Source organism: Lates calcarifer, linkage group LG6 (genome assembly GCF_001640805.2).
Source record: "Lates calcarifer isolate ASB-BC8 linkage group LG6, TLL_Latcal_v3, whole genome shotgun sequence".
NCBI classification, from domain to species: domain Eukaryota; kingdom Metazoa; phylum Chordata; class Actinopteri; family Centropomidae; genus Lates; species Lates calcarifer.
This window is the reverse complement of record NC_066838.1, coordinates 14,064,018-14,089,746: the sequence shown is the minus strand read 5'-3', so window position 1 is coordinate 14,089,746 and position 25,729 is coordinate 14,064,018. Positions and strand designations below refer to the sequence as shown.

The 25,729-nt window shown below is 41.9% G+C and overlaps 3 protein-coding genes across 7 annotated transcripts; 2 read left to right on the top strand and 1 right to left on the bottom strand.

Annotated features, from left to right (window-relative positions):
• Nucleotides 1–227: 227 nt before the first annotated feature.
• Nucleotides 228–4,936, top strand: nfe2 (nuclear factor, erythroid 2). The gene is made up of 4 exons (XM_018666003.2): nucleotides 228–395; nucleotides 2,351–2,429; nucleotides 2,523–2,660; nucleotides 3,506–4,936. Exons 2-4 carry the CDS (start codon nucleotides 2,382–2,384, stop codon nucleotides 4,793–4,795), a joined length of 1,476 nt encoding a protein of 491 aa, XP_018521519.1. The 5' UTR covers nucleotides 228–395; nucleotides 2,351–2,381; the 3' UTR covers nucleotides 4,796–4,936.
• Nucleotides 4,937–5,002: 66 nt separating this feature from the next.
• On the bottom strand, nucleotides 5,003–9,555 carry hnrnpa1b (heterogeneous nuclear ribonucleoprotein A1b). 5 transcript variants are annotated; one of them, XR_001959993.2, is made up of 13 exons: nucleotides 9,414–9,555; nucleotides 8,751–8,867; nucleotides 7,902–8,048; nucleotides 7,586–7,796; nucleotides 7,408–7,500; nucleotides 7,261–7,311; nucleotides 7,093–7,146; nucleotides 6,862–6,987; nucleotides 6,635–6,778; nucleotides 6,480–6,546; nucleotides 5,504–6,283; nucleotides 5,196–5,252; nucleotides 5,003–5,121 (listed from the first exon to the last, which is right to left on the bottom strand). XR_001959993.2 is itself a non-coding variant. In XM_051071213.1 (11 exons), the coding sequence occupies exons 1-10, from the start codon at nucleotides 9,423–9,425 to the stop codon at nucleotides 6,491–6,493; spliced, it is 1,011 nt and encodes a 336-aa protein (XP_050927170.1). In that variant the 5' UTR covers nucleotides 9,426–9,555; the 3' UTR covers nucleotides 5,003–5,252; nucleotides 6,480–6,490. The 5 variants fall into 5 exon arrangements, 2 of the variants coding, with proteins under 2 accessions (XP_050927170.1, XP_050927171.1); XR_007813410.1 differs by having other exon boundaries at nucleotides 5,003–5,252; XR_001959994.2 differs by lacking the exon at nucleotides 5,504–6,283.
• Nucleotides 9,556–10,072: 517 nt separating this feature from the next.
• On the top strand, nucleotides 10,073–14,741 carry cbx5 (chromobox homolog 5 (HP1 alpha homolog, Drosophila)). Its single transcript, XM_018666005.2, has 5 exons — nucleotides 10,073–10,233; nucleotides 10,900–11,080; nucleotides 11,678–11,903; nucleotides 12,193–12,293; nucleotides 13,068–14,741. The coding sequence occupies exons 2-5, from the start codon at nucleotides 10,950–10,952 to the stop codon at nucleotides 13,207–13,209; spliced, it is 600 nt and encodes a 199-aa protein (XP_018521521.1). The 5' UTR covers nucleotides 10,073–10,233; nucleotides 10,900–10,949; the 3' UTR covers nucleotides 13,210–14,741.
• The last annotated feature ends 10,988 nt before the right edge of the window (nucleotides 14,742–25,729 follow it).

Sequence of the window (25,729 nt, the reverse complement as noted above, 5' to 3'; positions counted from 1 at the left end):
ATTTGTAAACATCTACCTACTTCACTGTAGACTGACAGAATGATTGCCATGGTGTATGCCAAACTGCTGGTTTGTGGTTTGTCATGTGGGCAAAAGGGAAATTTGGAGGTTGGGGTGCAAGTGTGCTATTAAGGATACAAGAGTGCAAAAAATTGTGGTGTGGGTGCTTTACAGGAAGATTGCGTTTGTCTGCACTGAGCCATCCCATTTATGTCGGTGGCTGTATGAGTAGCTAAACAGAGAGAGAGAGAGAGACAGTTGAATAAGAGATAGAGCAAGAGGCCTTGTGTGTTTTACCTCTTGTGATCTTTTAAAAGTAGGCAAGGATTGTTGTGAAGTTTTTCTTCTTTTTTTTTAACTCATCACCTGTTGAAGATGCAGAGAATGTTGCTCAGGTATGTTAATTCACATCTTTCTTCTACTGATTTGTCAGATCTTTTCTTTTTCTATTACAAGACAGCAGAATGAGAGGTTGTATCTTTCCCACTTGAAAGAAATCTTTACTCGGTTATATTGCTGTAGATGTAACTTCTCAGTGTGACATTACACTTTCTCATGTAACAAAGTAAAACTACTGAACAATGTGATTATGCTGTTTTCATTAAGTTGCAAATTATATACTATTAACACAGATTTCCATCATATTTCAACACATGGGTTTCCACAAATGAAATGTAATTTTCTTGGCTTAATTTCGCTCGCTGTTCTGATGACTTCTTTATTTTACTAAATGATCCTGTGAATACAGTTTTTAGTTCTGACAGTGAATTATGATTGCTTACAGTAAAGGAAACCGCCTTAAAAAAATTCACCACCAACATGATATCAGTTACAGCAGGATAATAGTTATAACCACGTTTCAGAACCTGTAAACATGACAAAAAAAATCACATTTGCCAGGCGATAGAAAATAGCCATCCACTGAAGTAATCATTAATATTATGCGTTTATTGCAGACAGTTTTGAAATCCAGTCAGATTAAATTTTAATTGCTGTTAATTTATTTAAAATGAGCTGAAAACAAGCTGTCATGAATGACATTTGAAAATTAAAAATTTTGCATTTTTTCCAATTTGGGACAGTTTAACTGATGCAGACCATTAGAATCACTTCATAGACTGCACTCATAGAGTTTAACTGTAATCTGTGACACCTCAGTGGGACAAAGCCCGGTGTTGGTACACTCCACTCCAACCAGCCTGACTGTGACAACTTTTTAATTTGAAATAACTTTAAAGGCATCTTCACCCATTCCCAGACACTGACTGCAGGCTGTGTCATAACCACAAAGTAAAGTACTAGTTTCTGTATTATTGTCAGTGGAATAGCCTGAGGCTCACACTTTTTGCATTTATTGATGGGAGGACTCTTGTTTCTTCAAAAATATTTACTGAATTGACACAGTACTAGGAATGACACCTGCAAATTATAAAAACGACCTGTCCACTGTAATGGTTCTGAATAAAAATGTTATTATAGCCTACACAAAAGATGAGTTTTAAGTTACCCTTGGCAAAGTGTTTAAGGACTTTTACCATTTATTTATTTGTTTGTTTATTTAACACAGATAAACTTTGTTACCAAAGGGGATGTAGTGCAACAGATCTGGTATAGGGCGTCTATAGCTGGAGCTAATTTGTCACCCCATCCCTGGTTACACTTTTAAATTTAGGTTAAAACAACTAAACATAATGTTACAGCTGCAGGTTAAAAACAACAGGACTGTTTCCATTTGTTTGTGCATGTGTCCGTGTATGTGTACGCACTATATAGATACATAGTATATACAGTATGTGCCGTATGTACACATACATGTTTGTGGCAAATGAACCAATTCAAAACTCATTCAGAGTTCACATCTCTGTTGATCTTTAAGTCACTGTTTAATTTGTGTACTGAAAACTGTTTTTAATTCAGGTGGTAAGATACTTTAGTAAATCTTTTACTAAAATTTATGACATACAAGTTGGAGAGGCTTTAACTAGAATACTGTCTATCTTAACCATAAAAGCCTAACTATTTCTGCAGACATGTAAGCCATACACCAAATTTTCCAAGCAGCCATCAGGCCTCCGTCTGTCTTGTAGAGCACGCTGTTTTCCCGCAGATTGTCTTATCAGGGGTTGGCATAGCTGCACCCTGGGACAGCTGATGGGAGGAGTCAACTCAACTGAACTGAACCTTTCATGTGTTCCAAAAGAACTTACACAACACCCAAACAGTCATTTATTTAGCACCAGCAGATACTTGGCTTGAATGAATGTTTTTTTTAATACATACTTCTTCTTTCTTGTATGTCAGAGTGCAGAGGCTGGGTGGGTGATAAAATTCTGTTTTGCGTCTCCGCCAGGTTGATTTTTTGCACCAAGAGCCTGTCCTGAATGTGTTCAACAGCCAACTGCGTTCTCCCACTGAGGAGAACCTGTGAGGTAGGTCTGGATAAGAAGTGGGAAACCACAACACACAATCGAGCCTAAAATAGACTCATGAATGAGTTTTTTCATTTTCTTTTCTATTACAAGGTATTAGCTACTCCAGGCAGGCTGTGTGGGGGAGTGTCCATGCCAGCTAATTTCCCTGGAGCCAGGTCTCATGGAGCTCCTCAGGACACAGAGATGGATGTGGCTTGGCAGGAGCTGATGGCCATCTCAGAGCTGCAGGTAACTCTTAAGCACTGACACACGAGGGCACTGTAAAAGTCAGCTTTTTTATTACATATATTATTGTCGTGGAGGAGCAGATGTTATAAATGCATATGAGGTCAATTTATAAAACATACAATTTTGTTCTTCTCTGGGTCCTGAGCTCACCGAAGTCCATAGCCACCTAAGTGTATATATATATATGTATATATATATATATATATATATATATATATATATACACACACACACACACACATATATATATATATGTGTGTGTGTGTGTGTGTGTGTATGAATGAATATATTTTATCAATTAATTTAATGAGTGAAAGGAGTATGTCATTTTGAATTCATGTTGAACATTAAATATGAAACCCAACAGCTAAATGTGGCTGCTAAATAAAAACTAAACAAAGTGTTTGGTTCATTCAATTGGGATAGATACATATTTATTGATTTTCATTTTGATGCTTACTGTCGAAAAACTAATACATACTCAGGTGATGTGGGCAACAATGGTCTATTTGAGTGATGGCAGGATGAAGAGATTGTGAGAGGGGGCAAGTGCTGTATGTAGCTAGTGGCCCCCTGCACTGCACAATAGCCATCTGTTTCCAGGTGAAACCTGATCACATCTATGAGAGCCCTTCATAGGCTATGGGTGGCATGCTGAAGTGGGGGCAAACTGTGCTCTATGGCAAACCAGATGAATTGTGAAAAATACACTGTTCCACTAATTAACTAAGAGGCCTTGTGAATTTAATAAGTGCCTTCAATTATTTTGTTTTTTGTTGAGGTGACGTGTATACATTTGCATTTGTCAGTCATAACTAGGTGAGCCCCTCTTGTTTTTGTTACAGGAGTTTGAAGTCCCTGGTGAAGGCTCCTATGAAACAGCACAGTACCAAACCATGGAGCCCATGGTCCCTATGGGAGGGTATGGGATGGCCCAGCCTCATCCTGAGCGTCCCCCTGCTGCTTGTGAGCTCAGCACTGCTGACAGTTACAATGGATGTTACTCTGAAGAGGTGCCTGTCTGTCATCGTCTGGGAAGCAACATGGAGGCGATGTACGGACACCCAGAATCTCAGCTCAATCAAAGAATGCTCCCCATCTCTTCTCAAGCACAGCCCTCACTCATGGCTCATAGGGAACAGATGAACATGTCAGGTACCAGTCAAGGGCACAGGAGAGCCGGCGCTTGTTTCTCTCAGGGTCTAAGTCGGCACATGCTGTGGACTACACATGGACAGAATTCACATGTGCGCTCAGCTGATGATCTGGAGTCAGACTCTGGGCTGTCTCTGGGGTCGAGTCCACCCTTGGCCTCCCCCGATAATCCTGCTGGTGGTGCACCAAATTACCAGAGTGTAGACATAGGCATGACATATAGTGACGGTGAACCAGACAGCATGACTGAGCATGCCAGAAGAGCACACATCCATTACTCAATGGACTACCAGAGTCAGTCTCAATCATATTTACACTCAGGTGCACACCCATCTTATTTTTCACCCCAGCCCACTTTATCTCATGCACAACCTAATCCTCTGACTCAGCGGTCAGTGAAACAGCAAGGCCAGGCTGCTGTTCTGAATGACCTGTACAATGACTCTGGAATGTCCAGCAGAGGGAGCTCACAGCACAACATGTACACAAAACCACAAGGAAGCACCTCCAGTCCTGCTCCACTGAGCAGAGATGAACGGCGGGCAATGGCTTTGAAGATTCCCTTCCCCATGGATAAGATTATCAACCTGCCCGTCGACGACTTCAATGAGCTTCTGACACAGTACACCCTGACAGATACTCAACTAGCACTGGTTAGGGACATTAGGCGGAGAGGGAAGAACAAGGTGGCGGCTCAGAACTGCAGGAAGAGGAAGCTTGAGAGCATAATTCACCTCGAACGTGAACTGAACCAGCTGCAGGCCCAGAGAGAGCACCTGGCACAGGAAAGGCTCGAGTTCCAGCGCAGCTTGGCGTTCATTAAATGTCGCCTTACAGACCTCTATGCAGAAGTATTCTCTCACTTGAGAGATGAAGATGGACAGCCATACTCAATAGATGAATACTCCTTGCAACAGACACCTGATGGTAAAATTTATTTGGTACCTCACACAAGTATGCAAAAGAGAGAGCAATGCTAAAGAATTGGGGGTGGTCTTTCATTACTTATTTATGCTCCTGCATTAGGTATTCTGCCAACCAATTGTGCCAAATGAGTACTTCAACTGGCTGGAAGTTACATATTCAGTTTTTGTGGTTTAGGCTTAATCCTCATATGTAAAACTTGCCATACATGCATCAATGTACACTTTTCATATTCTCAAAAATTGACTGAAATCACACTGGAGTACTTTGTAAAAATACTTTATTAAAAAAAAGTAAAAAAAACACTGAACATCAGTTTTCAGTTAAGTTATAAAAATGTTTTTAAAAAAAAGTCTTCAGCAGCATGATTGTTCAAGTAAACCTGTGAAAACAGAGACAGGTTAAATTTGAAGAAAAACTGAAAAGTGTGATGTGCACAGTTTAAATGATTTGTACCTGATTGAGCCATTGTCACTGAAATGAAATCAGGTTTTGGAGACCATGTGGAGTTTCCTAGAAAGCAGAAATGCCAAATAAGTAAAAGACAACCTTTCAAAAATAACTGTTCATTCTATTGACAGCATGCAATTTGTTGTAGGACCTCTATGCACAATTAAGAGGCCAATTTTACCAGTCAATGGTGTAAGTCATAATAAAAACTTGTTTGCACAAAAATGTTACGTCATTATTGGGCTACACAACTCACTACCAGCTACATGACAAAAGCAAGATATACTATCAGTAGTTGAGAAGTCTGGTCTTACCTACAGACAGCATTTAAGCCTTTTGGTAGCTGCTGCCTGCTAGCCTCAGGCTTCTGTTCTCACTCTCCCCTGCTTCAATGATCCTGGCGATGGTTTTGCTACTTCTCTCCCTCAGCTGGCTTCCATGGCTAGCCTCAAAGACTTTGCATGTAAGCTAGCATCCTCCAGATGATCTCTGCAGAACTCAGGGTAGAGTCTGTACCAAGTGATGGGCTCTTTATGATGACTGCATTTGCGCACCACTTCTCATTCCTCAACCCGTATTGTTTTGGTATTTAAAATGCCTTGACTCATGGAGTTTGTGGTGATTAGTGCAGGGCTTCTTTGCACGTCTCAAAGAAATTGGCTTTTCCAGACTGCTCACGATACGTAAAACACACCACCCCCCCCAACCACCACCAACACTTTGTGCCGCTAACAGTCAACCCTCCCTTTCCCAAACCACTGAAGAGGCTAACAAGACTTTTTTTTTTTTAAAAAAAAACTGAAAGATGGTTTATTTCAGCTTGATTTGATGCAGTTACAAATAAAACCAGACTCAAAGAAAATCTACATAAAACCCCATTGGAATGCTTGCTTTCCAGAAACAGTTTGAAGGAAAAAAAAACAAAAAACGTTTAAATGAAGACCCTCCATGATTTATCTACTGTACATCTCTTCTTGCAGCAGCTGTAACCTGCCACAACTGTTTGGCTGAGCAGATTTAGGAGGTAAACCTGCAGCTGCCCTGTCACTTCGCTTCCTCTCCTCTCCTTGCTCTCCTCTCCTAAGTACTCAGTCCTGTTGAACAATATGGAACAACATTGTTAACCGTGCACTGACTTTGTATGACCTGAGATCCAGAGTGAATTGTTGTTTTTTTTTTTTGTTTGTTTTTTTTTTAAAATGGTTATCTGCACTTAACGATTCCCTGCAACTACAAACTCTGGTTTTATGACACAAAATTAACAGTGCAGGCATGCCTTTTAGTTCTTACCGCTTCACATTTCAAAATCGTCCTGGACGGCCATATCCACTATTGTTTGAGCCACCTCCATAGCCACCTGGAAGCAAAAACAAGCCCTCAGTTTACATGCACCAAGCAGAGTGACTGCACATTATGGCACCTGATCTTCATTTATAGACTCTTACCAAAGCTCCTGCCACCACCACCGCCTCCACCACCAAAGTTGTTCTTCATTGGGCCAAAGTTTGAGGCCTGGGGATCGTAGTGGCCCATGTTGTTGTAGTTTCCTCCGCCGCCTCCACCACCACCACCACCACCACCACAGTTGCCTATGAATAGATCATTTGAAAACTTAGTTCCCCAATCTTGAGCTCAAAATAATTATAGTTAGGGAGAGCCTTAAAATTCTTACCATAACCGTTGCCATCATAACCATTTCCTCCGTAGCCTCCACCTCCACCCTGGTTGTAACCTTGGTTATAACCACGGTTGCCACCATTATTATATCCACCAGGGCCGCTAGGACCACCTCCATAGCCTACAACATAAAAATCCTTTGAGTACACGGCCACTATTCAGCAGTGAAAATACTTCATCCTGACAAAAAAAAAAAAAAAAAAAAAAAAAAAAACTGTCTACTTACCACCATCGCCTCCATTGCAATTGTAAGGACCATCTCCATATCTACCCCTGCCACCTAACAAAAAAAAAAGAAAAAAAAGAAGCAGATGCACATGCAAAGTAAGGTTTCAGACAGAAGTACAATGAAGTACAACAAATTACATAAACCCCATTATCAAGTAAGTCCTACCTTGATTGAAGCCTCTGTCATAGTCATAGGGCCTTCCACCACTGCTGCGACCTGAAACAAAAAAAATTATTACCTCTGGAAGAGACTGTGGCTATGTGAACTGTCTGTTGCATATCAATCTGGGTTTACTGTGGAGATGGTGCCTACCTCTCATGCCCATTCCTGCATTCTGCATTTCCTGTTTTGTTAGAGCCTTCCTCACTTCACAGTTGTGACTGTTGAGTGTGTGGTATTTCTGGACTGTGGGGTAGAAAATGTATTAAGTAGCCAATCAGGACAATAGTTGGTTACATTTGACACAATCAGTAACAAAACGTGTACTCACTGACAATCCGGTCGACTGCATCATGGTCATCAAAAGTGACAAAGGCGAAACCCCTCTTCTTTCCGGTATTACGATCGGTCATGATATCAATGACCTCGATTTTGCCAAACTGTTGGAAGTAATCTCGCAGGTGCGACTCCTCTGTATCTTCCTTGATGCCTCCAACAAAGATCTTTTTGACTGTTACATGGGCACCTGGTCGGTTTGAGTCCTGTGAACAAAGACATTTGGTATCTATAAGTGCCACTCCTATTTAAAATTACAAATCATATTTACTTGAGCATTGTACAGTATAGCAGATTCAGTTTTAACATACCTCTCTGGAAACAGCTCGTTTAGGCTCTACCACTCTTCCATCAACCTTGTGGGGGCGAGCAGACATGGCAGCATCAACTTCCTGTACTGATGAGTATGTAACAAAGCCAAAGCCCCTGGACCTCTTGCTGTTGGGGTCCCTCATGACCTGAAGGAGGAAGCAATCAATTATTAAGTCACAATTGCTATATACCCACTTAACAGATTACCTGGTTAAAACTTGAAGATGCAGTTACTGTGTTCAACTGCATTGTGTGACATGTTTCTCCAGACTCATACCATTTATATCAAGGAGGCTAGCCAAACACCTCTGTATAATGCAGTACAGAACAGCAACACCACAAACATATTGCTCACAGCTGACCTTCCTCAAACAATATACATTTAAAAATGAAAATTATAAATTTCAGGAAGGATGGATTTACTGCAGGACTGTGAGCTGTCTGCATCCAATAAGCAGCAACTGCCTTAGCAAATTTAGTTTACTGAATTTCTCAGAGAAATAAGGTTGAAACCGTTATTGTGCTTATCTATAAACATACAGGTTCTTTTTGCAATTCTCCTCAGTCTATGAAATGTCAATGTGGCAAAATACCCATTCATAACTGAACAGTCCAAACTGACATTTTCAATTGCATGACTGGTCTGTCCATGAGTCTAAACCCCAATGATATTATAAATCATTATGACAAAGAAAAGCAGCAAACTGTCACATTCTAAGTTGGAAAAAATTACATGCAAAACAAATGCTTGGCGTTTTAGCACGAGAGGCGGCCAAAATGATAAACTGCTTATAAAATTGTCGCCTTAGATCGACTATTCCCTGCAGCTCTCGATAAACTTCACTTACCACACAATCTGTAAGAGCCCCCCATTGCTCAAAATGAGCCCGCAGGCTCTCATCTGTGGTCTCAAAGCTTAGACCTCCAATGAACAGCTTGCGGAGCTGCTCCGGCTCACGTGGGACCTGGACAATGGACAAAGACATATACACTGCATTCAGGGAACACTTCACTAATGTTCCAAAGAGGGGGCAGGTGCCATTTCCGCAATTAATATGAACATATTAAACACAGCCCTAATCGTTTATTAATCCAACTGTGTGTCATGAATTAAAAAAAAATCAGGGCAGGGTGGAGGAAGAGGACGTCGCCGCCATTAACGTTAGCAGACCGGTCTGGTGGTGTTGAGGGCTTTTAGCTACAATTACATGCAAATGCTAAACACATGCCTCTATTAACGTAGCGCTGTCTGCCTTATGTTTACAATTGGAGGCGACAAGGCTTTAGTGAAATCACTATGTTCTAACAGAGCTAGCTGCGTGAACAATAGGCCACGAGGCCTTAACGCTATAAAATGGCGGCTTTACAACGTTTGATAGCAGCGGCAGCTCGTACGAAAACGCAGTCTACACCGAGCACTGAGCGTCCTTGGTGTGCTCGAAGAATATATGTTTTAGGACGCTACATTTGTAGGAAAAACGCAAAAAGAGTTTTCAGATTGTAATACTCACATCTTTCGACATCTTACAGCCAAATTCTTGAAGACTCCTCGTAAACTGCTCGGACAAGGGGTGATCTGCGTCAGACGAGCCCAGCCTGTTTCTCAACGGTACAATAAATAGTAAGCGATTCACCGCTTTCACGCTGTGATTGGTCAGTAGTTCCCGCTGCAGTCTGTCGTCAGCAGTGATTGACTCCTGATTGGACCGAATTCAATCAATCACTACCAGCATCCAATAAACTGGCTGTAGGCGGGCATTTCACGACCATAGAAAATAGTCTTCGGATGTTATGTGTGAAAGGACACTTTTAAAGATGTTGCTAGGTTAGTAAATATGAAAGACACACTGCAGTGCTGTTAACACATGCATACTGATGAGAGTACAGAAAATTAATGCACTGAAACGAAAGATTGCCAATTCTAAAGGATTCTGACTTTGTGAGTGGAGTCGTGCAGTAACATGCATATTCGTTTCACTGGTAAATAATACATTACACATGTCATCGTCTCACTTGCACTCTCTATAAAGGCACACATTGCAAATGTATTGAAATAAACCTGTCCCTAACCCCTGGGGAATGGAGTTGTAACCGTTGTAGGAGAATATTCGCAATGTGTATGTAGGTCATCAGCTGACCGAGGGGCGGGTACATTCATTGTGCGCCTTTAACGCGCGCTTTTTACGCACAGACAGCGCACAGCACCGTTTCGTGAACCAGGCTAGATGCTAAAATAACCCCAGCGTTGGCCTCACTGATTACAGGTATACAAAAGACAAGCGTTGCTGCTGCAGTTAACCGGTTAAAACCGAGGGTCCACACATTCAAAGGGTAAGGAATAGTTTGCACATCCAATGCAGCTTCATGCAGCTGCAAATATCTTTTTACAAATGCGGTTTTGTATCCAAGTTAGCTAGTGTTAGCTCGTTGAAGCGTTAGCTTAAAGGCTACCTGCTTTAGCAAGTTTGCTTTTCATGCCCAGTGGTTAGCTAGTCGCCTAGCAAACACAACACCATGTTTTCATTCCTGTGTTCACTTATAATAACATTTCCAGTAACGTTACCAAATCTTTACGTATTTTAACGAGTGGGTCGTTACCGAAAGATGTTTAGCCGGCTAATCAGTGGAGCTTTTTTCATTTAGTCGTGCATGTTGCAGATTGGGTGAACGACAATGAAACGATCCTTTTAGTTGATATTTGATCGTACCTAGCTTTGCAAACAAGCGCTGGCATACCCTAAAGTACACCGACGTATAAATTCTTGTCCCTACTTCGTGTTTAATCAGATTTGGTTACTTTGCACCGAGATTATCGGTTAGTGATCATATTCTCTCAAACGTTAGCTTCTCTATCGTTTCTTCTCATGCCGGGAAGTACCTTTGGCCTGCAACAGCGTAGTGTTCAGCAACAAACTTTGCTGAACACTACATACCGGCTAGGAAATCAATTCATAACTCTCTTTAACGTTCGCGTCTCTATCGTTTCTTCTCGTACAGGGAAGCGCCTTTGGCCTGCAACAGCGTAGTGTTCGGCAACAAACTTTGCTATGGGCAAAAAGTCTCGCGACGAGGAGTCTTCATCCTCTGATGAGGAAGAATATGTTGTGGAGAAGGTGCTGGACAGGAGGGTGGTGAAAGGCAGGGTCGAGTTCTTCCTGAAGTGGAAAGGATACTCAGAGTAAGTTGTGTTAATACCAGAGTGCTAATCATTACATGCACGAACTCAACTGCAGTTTTCAGTCACATTATCAATCAATGACTAAGCTGGGCTATAGATAAGATTAAATATCACAAATATTTTTGATATTTTAGAGCGTGTTGGTTGAGATTAACAATCAGAAATTAAATAGGAGACTGCCATTAATGTATACTGACAGTAAACTGAATATCTTTTTTGTTTTGGTCAGCGATATGAATACATCATCTTGGCGCTGTGAGGAATTGTAATGGGCATTTTCAGTTTTTGACGTTGTTCTGACATTTTTGATCAAGTGAGAAAGTAATCAACAGTTTAATTGATCGTATATAATAAACATTTGTTATTTATAGCCCCAGTATCACTAGCCAGACAGGTGTGGGCATGCATAACCTTTTTGAGCCAGATACAAAGTAAGAAAATTACATCAGTTTACTGTAATGCTGCTTTACAGATCACAAAAAGAACGGATACAAGATAACTTGCATTATAGCGAACATCAGGAATGATACCAAGTTTAATATTGTAATGTTGATTTCATCCACCAGCACTGACTTTCTGCACTGTGATCTTCCTCAGTAAGCACAACACATGGGAGCCAGAGAAGAATCTGGATTGCCCTGAGCTTATTTCAGAATTCATGAAGACCTACAAGAAAAGCAGTGGTGGAAGCTCCACACCTAGCAGCGGGGCCAGCAAATCAAGCACAGGCGCCATGGGACGTTCCAAAGACTCGAGTAGCTCGAAGAAGAGAAGCTCGGACGATGATGAGGAGGGTGGAAGTAAACCCAAAAAGAAAAAAGAGGTACATGACATGTTGGTGTAGTAGTATCATTATGTTTTGAATTTTTTTAGAAAACAAGAATTTGTTTTCTAAAAAAAAAAAACCTTTTTAAATCAGTAAAACAATTAACTTGTAGAATGTATTTTTATACTGGGTAGAATTTTGTAAGATCTACAGGTGCATTGTGTAAATCATGCATTTAGTTGCCAGTATATTTTAACATAATTATTCTACAATCTTTCAGCTCGTTTTAACAAACTTTAGCCTTTTTGTGTGCCATAAAATTGTATTTTCTGTACTTGTGTTTCAGGATGATATTCTAGTTGCTCGTGGCTTTGAGAGAGGACTTGAGCCAGAGAAGATCATTGGAGCAACAGACTCATGTGGGGACCTAATGTTTCTTATGAAGTGGTAGGTTTTGTTGATACATTAATCTCAAACTTTCAGCCAACTTTCATTATTTTGCTATGTGAAGTTTAAACACAAATCAAACATTCAAATGCAAAGTAAAAATTCTACATGGCATGAGCTTGGGGGTTTCAGAACACTTTCCGTATTCTTTTCAACAAACCACAAAGATGAGTCGAAAAATCTAGTGTGTCAAGTTGAGGCTTTAGTGCACTGTTTAGCTACATTTTTCAAGCTATAGATGCACAGTAACAATATTCTCTATAGCCTTCATTCGTGTGTGTGTCTGTGTGTGTCTGTGTGTGTCTGTGTCTGATAACAGCATGAACGCACTGGTCATTTTCCGTAATCTGGTACTTAGTATTCGTGTTTCTTCTGGGGAAAAATGGTTTTGGGACTCTTCTGGTTTCTGGGTGTCAACCTCTGGTACTGTGAGTGTTGCCTGCAGCGGTTGGCGTCTGTAGAGCTGCTGCTTGCAGCTTGTAATGGCACGATTCTTTGAAATGGTAGCTCTCAGTGTGCCAGATTGCTACTGTCAAATTACCTATTAGCAACACTAATGGCCTAGCTGTCCATTCATATACAAACAGTAAGCCACACCATAAAATTTTATGTCATTACATATTAGCTAGATGGATGAATGCAGCACCTCATCACTCATGCCTGGTCAAGCCCCATTTCAGGGTGTTTGCTGGCTCAAAATAAGGCAACAGTTGTACACATGTAAACATGGTCAAATCCCAAGCAAATTCACAAGCTAGTCTCAATCTCTTGCAGGAAAGACTCTGATGAGGCTGACCTCGTGCTTGCAAAAGAGGCCAATCATAAGTGCCCGCAGATTGTCATAGCCTTCTATGAGGAACGTCTCACCTGGCACGAAGACAGTGACAAGAAGGAAAAGGACGCTGTCAGCGCGTGAGGGCACCTCAGGAGGAAACGGGACCTCCTCCACTGCAGGGACAACCTTGATTCAGACATTTTTCACACCAGACCTCCCATCCTTCCTCTTTTACCATGTCCAACAACGACACAAAGACAGCGGACACAGTCGTGTTATCTCCATCCATGCCCCAGTGGAGCACAAGGGCCCAGACTGCTGAGAAGGATCCATCAGACAGGAGGAGAAGCTGTAGCGGACATGGGTGATATGCTACTGGGGAGGATTTCTGCTGTTCTGTGTTTGTATTCTTTACCGTCTTTTTTTATGTCTTAACACACCATGTTTTAGTGCTTACAGGAAACGATTAAGTTAATAAGACATTTTACATCCACATACGCAGATAGACCATCTGTTAAAACTCAAAACATAGTCTTGAGAGTCAGAGTTGGTGCTAGCTGTGTTTTAACCATGAGCTTGTCCCAAGTGGGTGCACAACCCCCATCTTAAAGTATTTGTAAGCAGTGCACCACTTTTCTGTAAGACCCCAATGGTGATAAGAACGTAGTATTGATATTCAGGAAGCATCCACAGCAGCACTTTCCTGACAGCATGATCACTTCCTTTTTTAGAACTTTTTATCTCTTGTAGATTTTTCAGTTTGTCCCATCTACTTGGATATAACGACTCAATTTGCAATTTGCAGAGGACACCGGCCAATCATGTCTTTATAATGTAGTGATGATATCATTTTTTTTTTTTTTAGTTGTCGTGTTTTTTTTGTTTTTGTTTTTTTTTTTTTTTAATCTCGTTTCCAAGGTTTAACATGTGAACGTTGTGTGGTTTTCTTAATTTCTTTATGCTATCACCAGTTGAAGAAAAGGACAATAAAACTAATTTTACAGAGTTTTGTACCCTTTTTGTTTTTTAACAGCAGTGTTATCTTTGGACCAGTCACATTTTCACAGGTTAGACAATCTTCATTGTATCCAAATGAAACAAAACCAGCATTCACACCAGCCATTGGCTTCTGCCACCTTGTGGCTAAAAGATGAACATCTTTTGGATTGTGTGACCTATCTGTATGATGATAACCCTGTAGTTAATGATGCATTGATAGATTTTATGATGTTTTTTTTTAAACAATGTAAAACGGTTAAATCCACTCAGTAATTGGAGTATTCTTGATATCCTTGTCATGATAATTTGAAAGATTAAAACCAGTTTCTCATCAGGTCATGCATATCCTGGGTTTTATTATCATGAATAATCTGATAGTTCTTGGTTTTAAGTACAATTTTTCTGGGACAATGTTGCTACCTAGCAAGCAGAGGTCAGTTCTTACACAGAAGATGGATGCTGATTTTGTAGTTTGATGTGCTGTGCTCCAACATGGATTAGGACCAAATGTTTAGTGTATACAGACTGAGATCTGCTGTGTTTTTTTTCCCCAATTTTTTGGCTTTATTCTACATTGTGAATGACGGCTGTGACCTTTTCCCCTTTACATACAGTACATTAATCACATCCCTCTATATCACTTTTCTTTCATTAAAAAATATTTTGTCCTTTCACATCCTTGAGTTCTGTCAGTTTTTGCTGGGGCAGAGTTTTTAAAAAGTAGACTATTTCTTGTGTGAACTAAATGTTACAAATATGTGTACATTAGCTCCCTTTAATAAACATTTTCAGTGTTAAAATTCAGTGTCAGTTGGCTGTTATTTTAGGATGAGGCTGGGATATTTGCAGAGAGAATAAATTATTTGAATTTAAACCTACACCACAGGATGAAATCAACTGTTTTGGAGGAAACAAGTAATAAATGAACTACAGTAAGCCTTAGCTTAACATCAGGACATTTCCAAATATCAGGGGGGGAGAATTAATTATCTGTTATTAAGCTGTTTAATGGGGTTTCTATTAAAATGAGACAATTTTTTTTAATGTTGTCTTTGTTAAAGAAGAGCACCATCTGCTCTCACCCAGCAGATGGCGCTGTTAAATAACCCCAATGTAAAAGTCATGACTCTAGTTTTATGCAAGTCATTCACAGTTCAAACACTAAGTTGCTCACTACAACAACTCATAAATTAATCTTTGCATCTTTTAGAGGGGCATGGATTTATGTAATGCTCACTGACTAACATCATGTCTTTCATACCTGCTGAACCCACCTATAGGTTCAAAAACTCGCGTTTAAACTCACACAGACAAAATACTGACACTGTAACGCAGACTTAAATGTGTCTAAAACTCCTTACCAAAGTACTTCACTTCAGTTTGATGTAATTATGCAGTCATAAAAACCAGTGAGTCCAAGCAACAGATAGCTTAAGTGATAAACCAAATACACAGACTCTGTAATGAGGAAAAGCCTTTTCTCTACACGTGAAACTTACTCAAGAAAAATGACAAGGAAGGAACAAGTACACCAACCAATTTCCATTAGCCTTCAAAATTCGAGGAGGAGCCCCTGTTTTGTCACAATCTGGCAACCATAACAAAAACAGGAAATTAGTTATTTATGAAAATATTACTTGTTTACTATACTTGAGAAAATATACGTCAGTTAAGAGTAGTGTCTCTGCAATGGGGAACAACTGCAATATCAGTGATAAACTACAGTGAGGGTTTAGCCTAATCCTTGTTCTTCTCTCACCACCCTCTTTTTCATTCTTGCTGCCTTTTATAGTGACTCTCTCTGATATGCACACACACACACACATACATGTACACGCACACACAAAGTGCTGCTCAGCTACGTCTAAAGTGATGGAATTTTCCTAGCAAAAAGGCTTTTACACTCCAAATGGAATGCAAAGGTCACTAGTAAATTTCCAGCCCCTGGGACCATTAAGCTGGGCAAAGGGAGCGAGCAGCAGGCTGTTTTATGGAGCCTGGAGCTGTCTGCTGACAAACCCAGGCCAGTAGGTTTGGTTGGGAAAGCCACAGTGGCACTCAGGGGAGCTCTGCCTATGATGTGTGTGGCAAATACAAATGTGGAGGCAGTTCTGGTCTGTGGTCTACATAGCATACAGAGTGAAGCTTCATTGACACTGAACGTCTAAATGAGGAAAATCAGATCTAAGTCTTTTGCTACAAATGATTGTGCACTGTAGTCTTTTAGGCTCTGTAGGGAGCTATCTGTGTCTTGTTTAGCTAAGTGGCAGCTTTTCAGGACACATTCCTAGATTTTTGACACTGCACTTAAGTATGATTTGACAGTTTAATGAAACATTTAGTCCTATCCTTCTTTAACTTGCAGTATTTTTATTTGGAAACAAATTATGGCCAGGTTTATCCTATTAAGTCTGCTTTTTGTGTTAAAGGGGATCATCATCAGTTTTGATGTAAATGTATTTATTTATTTATTTATTTATTCAAAGTAGCCCCTCTGCACTTCAAACATACTCCCTCCTGCACCAGCAACTTCTAGCGCAAATGAGTTCCAGTGGGTATTACCCACGGCAGAGGTGGGTCATCTTGCAACACATTACACCAAATGAGTGTCAGGGGAGCCACTGTGCAGCTGTGGTAAGAGAAGGCACTGCTGCAGTGGGCCTCATCAGTGTTACACAGCTTGCTCAAGGATACTACTAAAACAACAAACAAACAAATGTGCACTCATACAGATAACACCAACAAACAGCACAATCTGCTACTACCTTGTACAGGAAAAAAAAAAAGATTCATAGACTTCAATTAGCATCTCACTGCAACTGTGAATTTTTTTTTCCAGGTGTTGTAAGTCATGAGTATCACAGAGGCCAGTGTAATATGATGTGGCCTTTCTTGTGCTGTGATCATGTAGGCACAGCTGCCTAACAGCTGTGTCTCCATTTCGTTGTTGCAAGCAGATGAAAAGGTCTGCAGTGATGACTGGCGCATCATCTCTCATCACGGTGCACTGATCTGTGTGAAGGTGATTGCGATGTGATGCTCTAATTTGGGTGGCTATCACACTTAATGTGCAGTAAAGCACCATAGACAAAGCTTCTCCCTTCTAAATGCCCCACCCTGCCGCCTCCCCCCACTCTCTACTGCGCCATGGCTCTCACCGCCAACACTCTGGCTGGCTGTGTTTCCCCTTCATCCCCCCCCCCCCCCCCACTCCCCACCCCCCCCCCCCCCCACCCACCCCCACCCCATGCCTCCCTTCATCTCCTCTCCCCACCAGGGGAAAGAGTTATAGCTGCCATAAAAGGCAGGTAATGCATTGTTAACTAATTCTGTCTGCTCAGAGCTGATATATCCTCTGCTCTAAATCTCTGTGCTTCCAATAAAATGCAAATGCTAATGCTTGCCCTCCATGAGCTGATATCATTTTTAACAGGCCAGAGGTAAATGCTGGAGAAGGGTGGGGTGGGCCAGAGGTAGTCTGTGACACAGCGGGGCTCTGTGCGTTTGTGGTACATTCTGTCGGAGACCTCCAGACCTGATCCATGCACCGCTGCCCAAGACTGTGCGTGCGTGTTAAGCGTGCACATATGGCTGTAGGTATGTGCATGAAACAAACAGAATACATTTTTGATAAGTGAGGGGTGTATGAGTTTGAGTGGTTGTAGTTAACCTGTGATGGTCTAAAGTTAGTGTGGTGTCTTTGTGTTAGAGAAGCCAGCACTGGAAGCATTTCAGTCAGTACTCATTCACCATCAAATAACAGAGGCCAATTTGCCTGTGGAGGCAATGCATCATTTTTCCATGTTAATAGTAGTGTCATACTTCGTGTAACCTTGGGCTTCTAAATATTGATCCACTTCTAGATTTTCAATTATCCTGTGCCGTTTTTCTGCCATCTGGTAAGGACTAGTGATTTGTGTTCCTTCATATCTGGAGGCTTGTCCTGTAATTAGACCATAAATTAATTTGCGGAGAAGAGAGAAAGCAGAAAAGATTGAAGGCATTAAGTAAGTCCTCAGTGGTTAGAGACAGAAAATCATAGGAAGCCACAGTGCAGTGTTTTATTCACGGGAATAAGATAATTGGATTACAAATTCCAACACCATAACTTTTCTGTTCCCTGCATGTGTCACTTGTTTTTCTTTCAAGTATTTAAAACCTTGCTGCTGCTAATGATTGCTTATAAGTCAGTTCTTCGATAAATGGCTAGAAATCATCCACTGACATAATTATACCTAATTGCTTGCAGTGCAGCAGCAAAATGATTAGGAAAAATGGGGTATATTAGTGTCAAAATGTGTGTGAAACTTTGCAGTGAAATGTGCTGTGAATCCATCAGTGGATTTTAAATGACCTCCCACGCAGGCAGACAACAATTGTGTGCTTCGAACCTAGCTCTTATTTACAGCACAGCTCGAGTGGAGGTCCTAAAAATCCAAATGCATCCTGATTGATTTTAAATTGGGAGTATATGCTCTCCTGCGAGATTAGCTCATTGTCCCCTGCTGCTAAATTACACATAGTGATTGGAGCTGTCGCTGCACAGTGTCTGAGCACTACGACTGCAGCTCTCTTTGCCATGTGGAAATTCACATTAGACAAGCTAAGTTGCTTGCGTAAAGCAATTAAGAGAAAAATGATGTAACCGAATGGGCTTCTCTTGTGGTGGAAAATGCTAAATCAGCAGGGTGTGAGTTTAAAACACTGTTCACAGACTACAAAATGCTCTAAAGAAAGTGAGGGTGAAGTGACAGTAAGACCAGCACAGTTGTTTGTAGGTGGAAAACTGCATCGTTGTACCTGCTCTACATGATACCTTGGGTGTTATTAAGCGAGGCCACAGCTGCCAGCATACTCTGATCATATCTTGTGGGGCTTGAGAGGCAAGGTCAGCCAATGCAGAGCCCACCTGCTCCCCCCATTCTCCATCACACAGTCCCTCAGCCCTGGCCTCCCGGAGGAAACATGCCTGACTGCCGCGCTGCTACAGACAGCATGTGTCCCTGAATTTATGATGGCGACTTATTGGCGGCCTTTCACGTTAAAAGTCATCTTGAGTTTCCCGGTCTGGCTGTATGTGTGGTGAGCGTTAATCCATTAACATTCAGAGCAGACACGTACAGGGGGTTGGCTTTCTGCCAGCCCTGAGCCCTGACAGTCTTTGACCCACCGCTGACCACAACATTCTCCTGCCTCTGCTCCCAGCCATAGCCAGCCTCGACATAATACAGCGCCATAAACTATCTAATGTTACACTGTATATGAATGTGAAGTATTATACGCTTGAGGTCCAGTTTGGAAGGCTTATAACTGAGCGAGAAAAGTCCAGCCTCCTTTTGGCTGAGAAGGGAAAAATTCACATCTGTCTACTGTAGAATTCTACACATCTTACATTTTAATCGTAGGATGTCAAATGAACATAAAGTTTCAGTCCCTTCTATTTCCATCAAGGATTAGAGTTCAGAGAGGCCATGAAATCCCTTGGATTTTCTGTGATGGTATTTATTTCAGCGGGAGATGTTGAAGTTCATATTAACTGATCCTCAAGGAATAGCTCTGGCAGAACTTAAAATGCTGCAGGGCTTGCCCAAGCCTCAGAATAGAGAGCTTTCAACAACATGGGCTGCTCTGCTGCTGGAGGTGGCTCCTGGACTGATTATAATTTTAGTAGCTTATAAAGCCTTGATAAATACTTTATAAAGCCATGTTGCATAACAAATCTAACACATAAAATAAGGCGTAGATGTTACTCCACACAGGATAAAGGGGCTCTTGACAGGTTCTTGAATAGGTTTTATAATTCAATATTACAGCCACCATCCTTGTAAGGGCCTCCGTCATCTCCTGAGGCCAACAGGATATATACGTTAAACACACATCCAAGTGCTCACAGTCCAGTCCATTACACTGATTAGCAGTAAACACATTTGTAATAAAACTTAGTGAAATAGAGGAGGATGGCCTGTGCGCTGATTCATGGTCGAGTCTTTGTGAAATATAAAGTGTCTTAGGTGTCATACTTCTGAGGGCGCAGACGTGATGCAGAGCTTTGCTTAAAGGATCTGTAACACATACAGGCCAATTTATCCAAACAGCTCGTGTCTAAACATTGAGTCCTTCATCTCAACTGCTGGCCAGAAATAAACCCAGGCAGAGCAGTATGGCGGGGGTCCAGTAAACGTGAGAGAATCTGGGAAGCAGAGCAGACCAAACAGATGTCTTTCCACTACATAGACACCGCCTACCTCCCTCCTAACCCTGTCTAGCTCTCTGCTGTCTATCCCCCACTTTACTTAACTGTACATTTTTCTGATTCTCTTTTTCTTTCTTTCTCTCAGTCAAAAAGAAGTCATCATCATATCTGTGTTTTCATTAATAGAGCCAAGATATTTAACATCCTTAGCTGAATTTAGAGCTAAAAATCATGACACCAGATCTGACCTTGTTTAAAGACTGGTTTCCAATACTATGCACCTCATTACTGGAAGGAACTACAACACAGCTTGAAATTACATTCACATTCACATTCCTCTGAGAGCCTTTAAAGCTTTCCCATCTTATATTTCCAATATTTGTGATGTTTTAATTAATGTAGCCATGTGTGCGTGTGTGATGGTTGTCTTGAGTGAATGAAATGCCATGTTGTGATCTTGTGTTTATCTAATTTGTCCTCAGAACTCTCTTGTAAAGTAGATCTTGATCTCAATGAGATTCTCTGAATACCAAATAACAAATTAACTAACTAACTAACATTCTCCCATCTAATTACACTGCACTTGTGTTCCCTTGGTTTGAAATCTGTTTACCATGAGCTGAACTACACATTACATAAGAATGGAGGGTTTAATGGGCCATTCTAGCACATCTTTCTTCTTATTATTATTATTAGTTTTTTTTTTTTTGTTTTGTTTTGTTTTTGTTTTAAACCAGGCAGCAGTTATTAGACGAAGAAGAGCAGGAGGAAGAAGAAAGACTGGATCATGTGTTTCCACTTTTGACCTCTCCACTGTGGCATGTACACACCTGGTTCAGTTTAGAAAAAGCTGTTTCTGTGGAATAGCTGACGGCAAACCGGCGAGTGGTTTCATCTGGGGAGAGGAGGTCTAAATATTTACACCACAGACTCTCTCTCTCTCTCTCTGAGGTTATTCTGTGTGTGTTCTTAAATTTGTTGTCATGTCAGCAGTGAGAAACACTGAGATGCAGGCACAAAATCAAAGGCTCATTGTCAGTAGTGAGCCAGGTAACCAGTGAGAAAATATCCAAGCTGAAACTTGAAGAGAACGGGTTCACCTTTAGGCAGCAACAACAATACTGTTAAAATGGATAGTTTCATGTAGATGTTAACAAGCCAAGAAGATAACCTTTGATATTTTTTGTTAGCAAGGCTGCATTACCACATCTTTAACAGGCATATTTCAGCCCCAACTATGTGAAAATGTATGTCAGATGTGTTGCCTTGATGATGAGAAGGGCAAAGCTCGGCCACCTCAGACTCGGAGCTACTCATCTGTTTCCTATTGGAGGAAGTGATTCTGGCAGGAAGGCAGGCTGGGATAGAGGAACGGTAAAAGGAGAGTAAAAGGCTAGAGAAACAGGAAATGACAGTGTGACCCACTGGGCCCACTTACTACTTTTGCCAGAACCCCCTGGCCACAGCCAACCTACTGGGCCAGCAGTTTCCATCACCTGCTGCTTCTGGTTCCCCCACATAAATCCAGGTGCTCCTGAATAAAGCTCTCTTTCTCCAGGAGCCACAGGGAGCCGGAGGGGAAGCTGCACGCCAGAGGGGCTGTGCTGCTACAGCAGCGAAGCTCTGCCTCCTTGTGAGAACATGTCTTGGAAAATACTGCTCCAAGTGAAGCTGGGCTAAAAGAGGCAGAGAGCTGGGGATTTCCACCAGCCTCTTGCTAGTTCCTAGCTCCACCCCTTCATTTTATTAATTCTGCCTTCTAATTAAAAGAAGCCCGACCATTCAATATAAAGTTGCAGCATCTTTTTATTACTGTGTCCTACCTGCCTGATATTAATAAAAGCCTAGTCCACTGGGAGGGAGAATCTCAGCTTTTCCCAGCTCCTCACTGCCCCCTGGCATGCTGAAAGGGCGCTGCAGCCGCTGAGCTGATAAACCCAAGAAATCATTCCCGACTCTAGCCAGAGCTCTTTACAGTACCTTCAGCGCTCCCTGGTGATGGATTAATGCACTGTTGTTGTCATTTTATTGCCATTTTATTGCCCTGGTGCAATTTACCAGGCTTTATGTGCCTCCGCTGTCCGGCGGACAAACGCGCAAGCGCACGAGGCCGACATTCCAAGACAAAGGCCACCGCTCACCCGATCACTGCGCATGTGCAACACACAGGCGCCACTAAACACAAGGCACACATACTCTCTTTCTCTCTCTCTCATACACACACACACACACACACACACACGCAGACACACACAGCTTAAATCAAAAACACGATTCATTCAAACACAAATGGGGTACTATACAAGCGAGCAGATGAAAGCATCAGTAGTGAATCTTTCAGCTGGCTGATGGACTTCACATTCAGTGCTGCTGTTTTACACTCTCACCACCTGAGGGCAACATCACTCAGCTCGCCTGCAGCTGCAGCCTGATGCAACAGCACTAAGTCTTCAAATAACATTTTGTGTAACAGTATTTATTTGCCTCTGCTGTCTCGTGTGCTCTATGCTCGAGGATTACAACATTTAAACTAGAGAGAGTTTCCTCTTCACATTTGCATGCAGACATAGGAGTTGCTACACTGTCCTTACTTTGCATAAATCCTACAAAAGGCATTTGTGCAGAAGCCTCAGTCCTGGGTTAGGACTGCTTTGTTTTCATGACAGTGTAGTCCAATTTATATTACGGAGTTTGACTTTTTAAATAGTCTGTGATGATATTAATGCTATCAATCTTTTCAACAACCCTAATTTTAACACTTACAAACACAGCAAACCATATTTCACATGTTACTGTTACACTGTTTTAAAGTAAACACACCCACCCACACACACACGCCACACACAGCTGCTGATCTGAGGGCGTTGTTGCAACATGTGGAGAAGTTTTGTAACATCTCTTGCCAAACTATTATCTATCTCGTGCTGTGGGAAAATCAGCCGTATACCTACAGCCAACTCCTTTGGCTGGGAGAAAAAAAAAATCTTGATTTGCATTCTTTTTACCTGTCTTAATAGTGATATGATGCATGTTATTGTAACAGTAGTCTATAATTTTAAGTCTATGTTAATTACAATAAACACAAATCATAGCTTTTGTTGGCTACTTTAATTGTTAATGTGATGTTACATGCATGACTGACACAGAAAATGATATCAAAATTTAAGATTATTATTGTTTAAGACCTGAGGAATACGCAGCTATAGTGGGTCAGAAAACATACAAAGTGATCATGGCGGGAAGCAGCCACCAGAGGGAGCACAGATGCTGTCAAATCCAAGGGAAGTACCTGACAATTAGAAACCATTAAGCTGCAACTAAAAATATATATATAAAAAAGATACACCATCGTTCTTACACATACCATTGCAGATGTGTATCAGCTTAAATAATTTCACCATCAAACCAGCTCCACTTTTTTCCTCTTTTTGTCCACTCCTGTCTTGAAATGTATTTTATGTCTCATTCTGTCTGTTTGGTGTGGGGGTGTTTGTGGATGTATGCCTGTGAGTATATTTCTTTAACATTTGCAGTGTAAAGTACAATCTTTGCAAGGACCTGTAACCTCAGAGTCTCTTATGCCCTGAGAGCTGCTGATCCATCACTCTTAATGGAAGAGGATAAGTTTCAGCCAGTGAAAGAGAGAACAGACAAAGGCCTGACGATTTATGGCAGACGTAGAAGTGGAACTCCTGGCTGTGGGCCTTGATCTGAGCTGGGCTGTGGCTAAGCTAGGCTAGGCTACGCCCCAGGCCAGGGTCATTCACATGCACTCTCCCACACATACACACACACACACACACACATGCACATACATTACTCCTGGCTCAGAGAGCTTCAATCCCCACACCACATCTCAAAATCCAAACCTTTTCTCTTAAGCTTTTGAAGTTCCCCCCTGCCCCTTTCTTCTGGACTAACTTTTGCACGTCTATCTTTTCCAGTGAGTGGTGAGCACTGGGTGGTGAAATATGGAGTGGAGACCTGTTACATGTTAGCTTAGGAGATAGCCAAGGTGTAAATTATGTGGGCGTCTCTGGCCAGCCTTATTTATGAGAGGCCTGTCAGGTGTTTAGGTGTTGGAGTGAGATGTGCGGCTTAAACCGTTTACTTCATTGTAAATCAGGTCATGCAGGCCATGTCTGTTTGGACGGTGTATGTTTACGTGTGTGTGCCTGTGTCTGAGGCCTTGTTTTTGCTGGAAGACTGTGTGAGGCTGAGTTGCGATAATGTCAAGGCCTAGGTGCTAATCCTTTGCTGTGAATGTTAGGGTGTGTATTTGTAGGTCTGTTTTGTCTGGAGGCCATCACGCCCTGGTGCAGATGGATTGAAATACTAGCTATGGTTATAGTTAGTGTGCCTGTATGAGTAACAAAGATGCTTTTTATAGATCCCCTCAATACCTACACCTGCCGTCTAGGTTCTACATTGTGAGCAAACATGAAACCTACTCAAGACTTTTCCCGTTTCTTTTGTGATGTTCCTGTCTTCTTTTATCCCAGACATATCATGTAGATGTGAATGGCTATGACTGTAGCCCATCTGAGGACATCAGGTATCACTCAGCAGGTAGTTAGACCTGTCACTGAATGATGGATATCGGCTCTCAGACAGAGGAACTGCAGCAAACAGGTTCCATAGACCCTGTATTTGTTACCATTATTCCCCCACAAGGTGCCGCCTATATAGCATGAGCCGTGTCTCCCCTTCTATTTGCCCTATTGTCCGTCCTCTGCCTCGTCCTTGTCTCGGCACAACAATGGCATGGGACTTGGCTGGAGCATTTTGTTCCCCTCCTAAGTGGAGGAGCGTCAGTCCTTAAAGCGAGACCAAAGGGAAGAAAAGGGAGTGTAGAGTGGAGGGGAGATGAGCCGAGTTAAGGTTGAAAGGGGTTAAGAACATGAGACAGAAAACTCTGGAGAGAGATCGAGAGGATAAAATGAAGGGGCGGAGAGGAGGAGAATGAGGGAGAGGAAGAGGGACAGGGGATGATGTGCTGGAGGCAGGTACATCTGCATTCTCTCCAAACACAGCATAGGCCTGTCTTAGGTGTCTCTATCCCAGCAGCACTCACTAGCAGATTTATGGCCTTTCTTTGTGCATGTGCGTCTATGCATGTGTGTGTAGGAGAAGGAGGGATAAATTGAGAGAGAGAGAGACACAAGGTACAGGAGACAGAGACTATGTGAGCAGAGGCAAAGGGCGGCAAGCAAATAGCAGCCATGTTGCATTCCATTGATATCACAGCCCCCCTCTACCATCACCACCACCACAATCTCTGCCATATTTCATGCTTCCTCTTTCCCTTTATCCTGCCCTTCTTTCCTCTGCTCTCCCTCTCCGTCTCATCACCGTACTCTTCACTTGGCGCTCTTGGCCCTTCCATTGCTCTGCTGGGTCCCAGGCTGTAAAGCCCTCTCAGGGGGAAGGGTGTAAATCTGTCTCCCCGTCTCAGGAGATTTCCTGGAG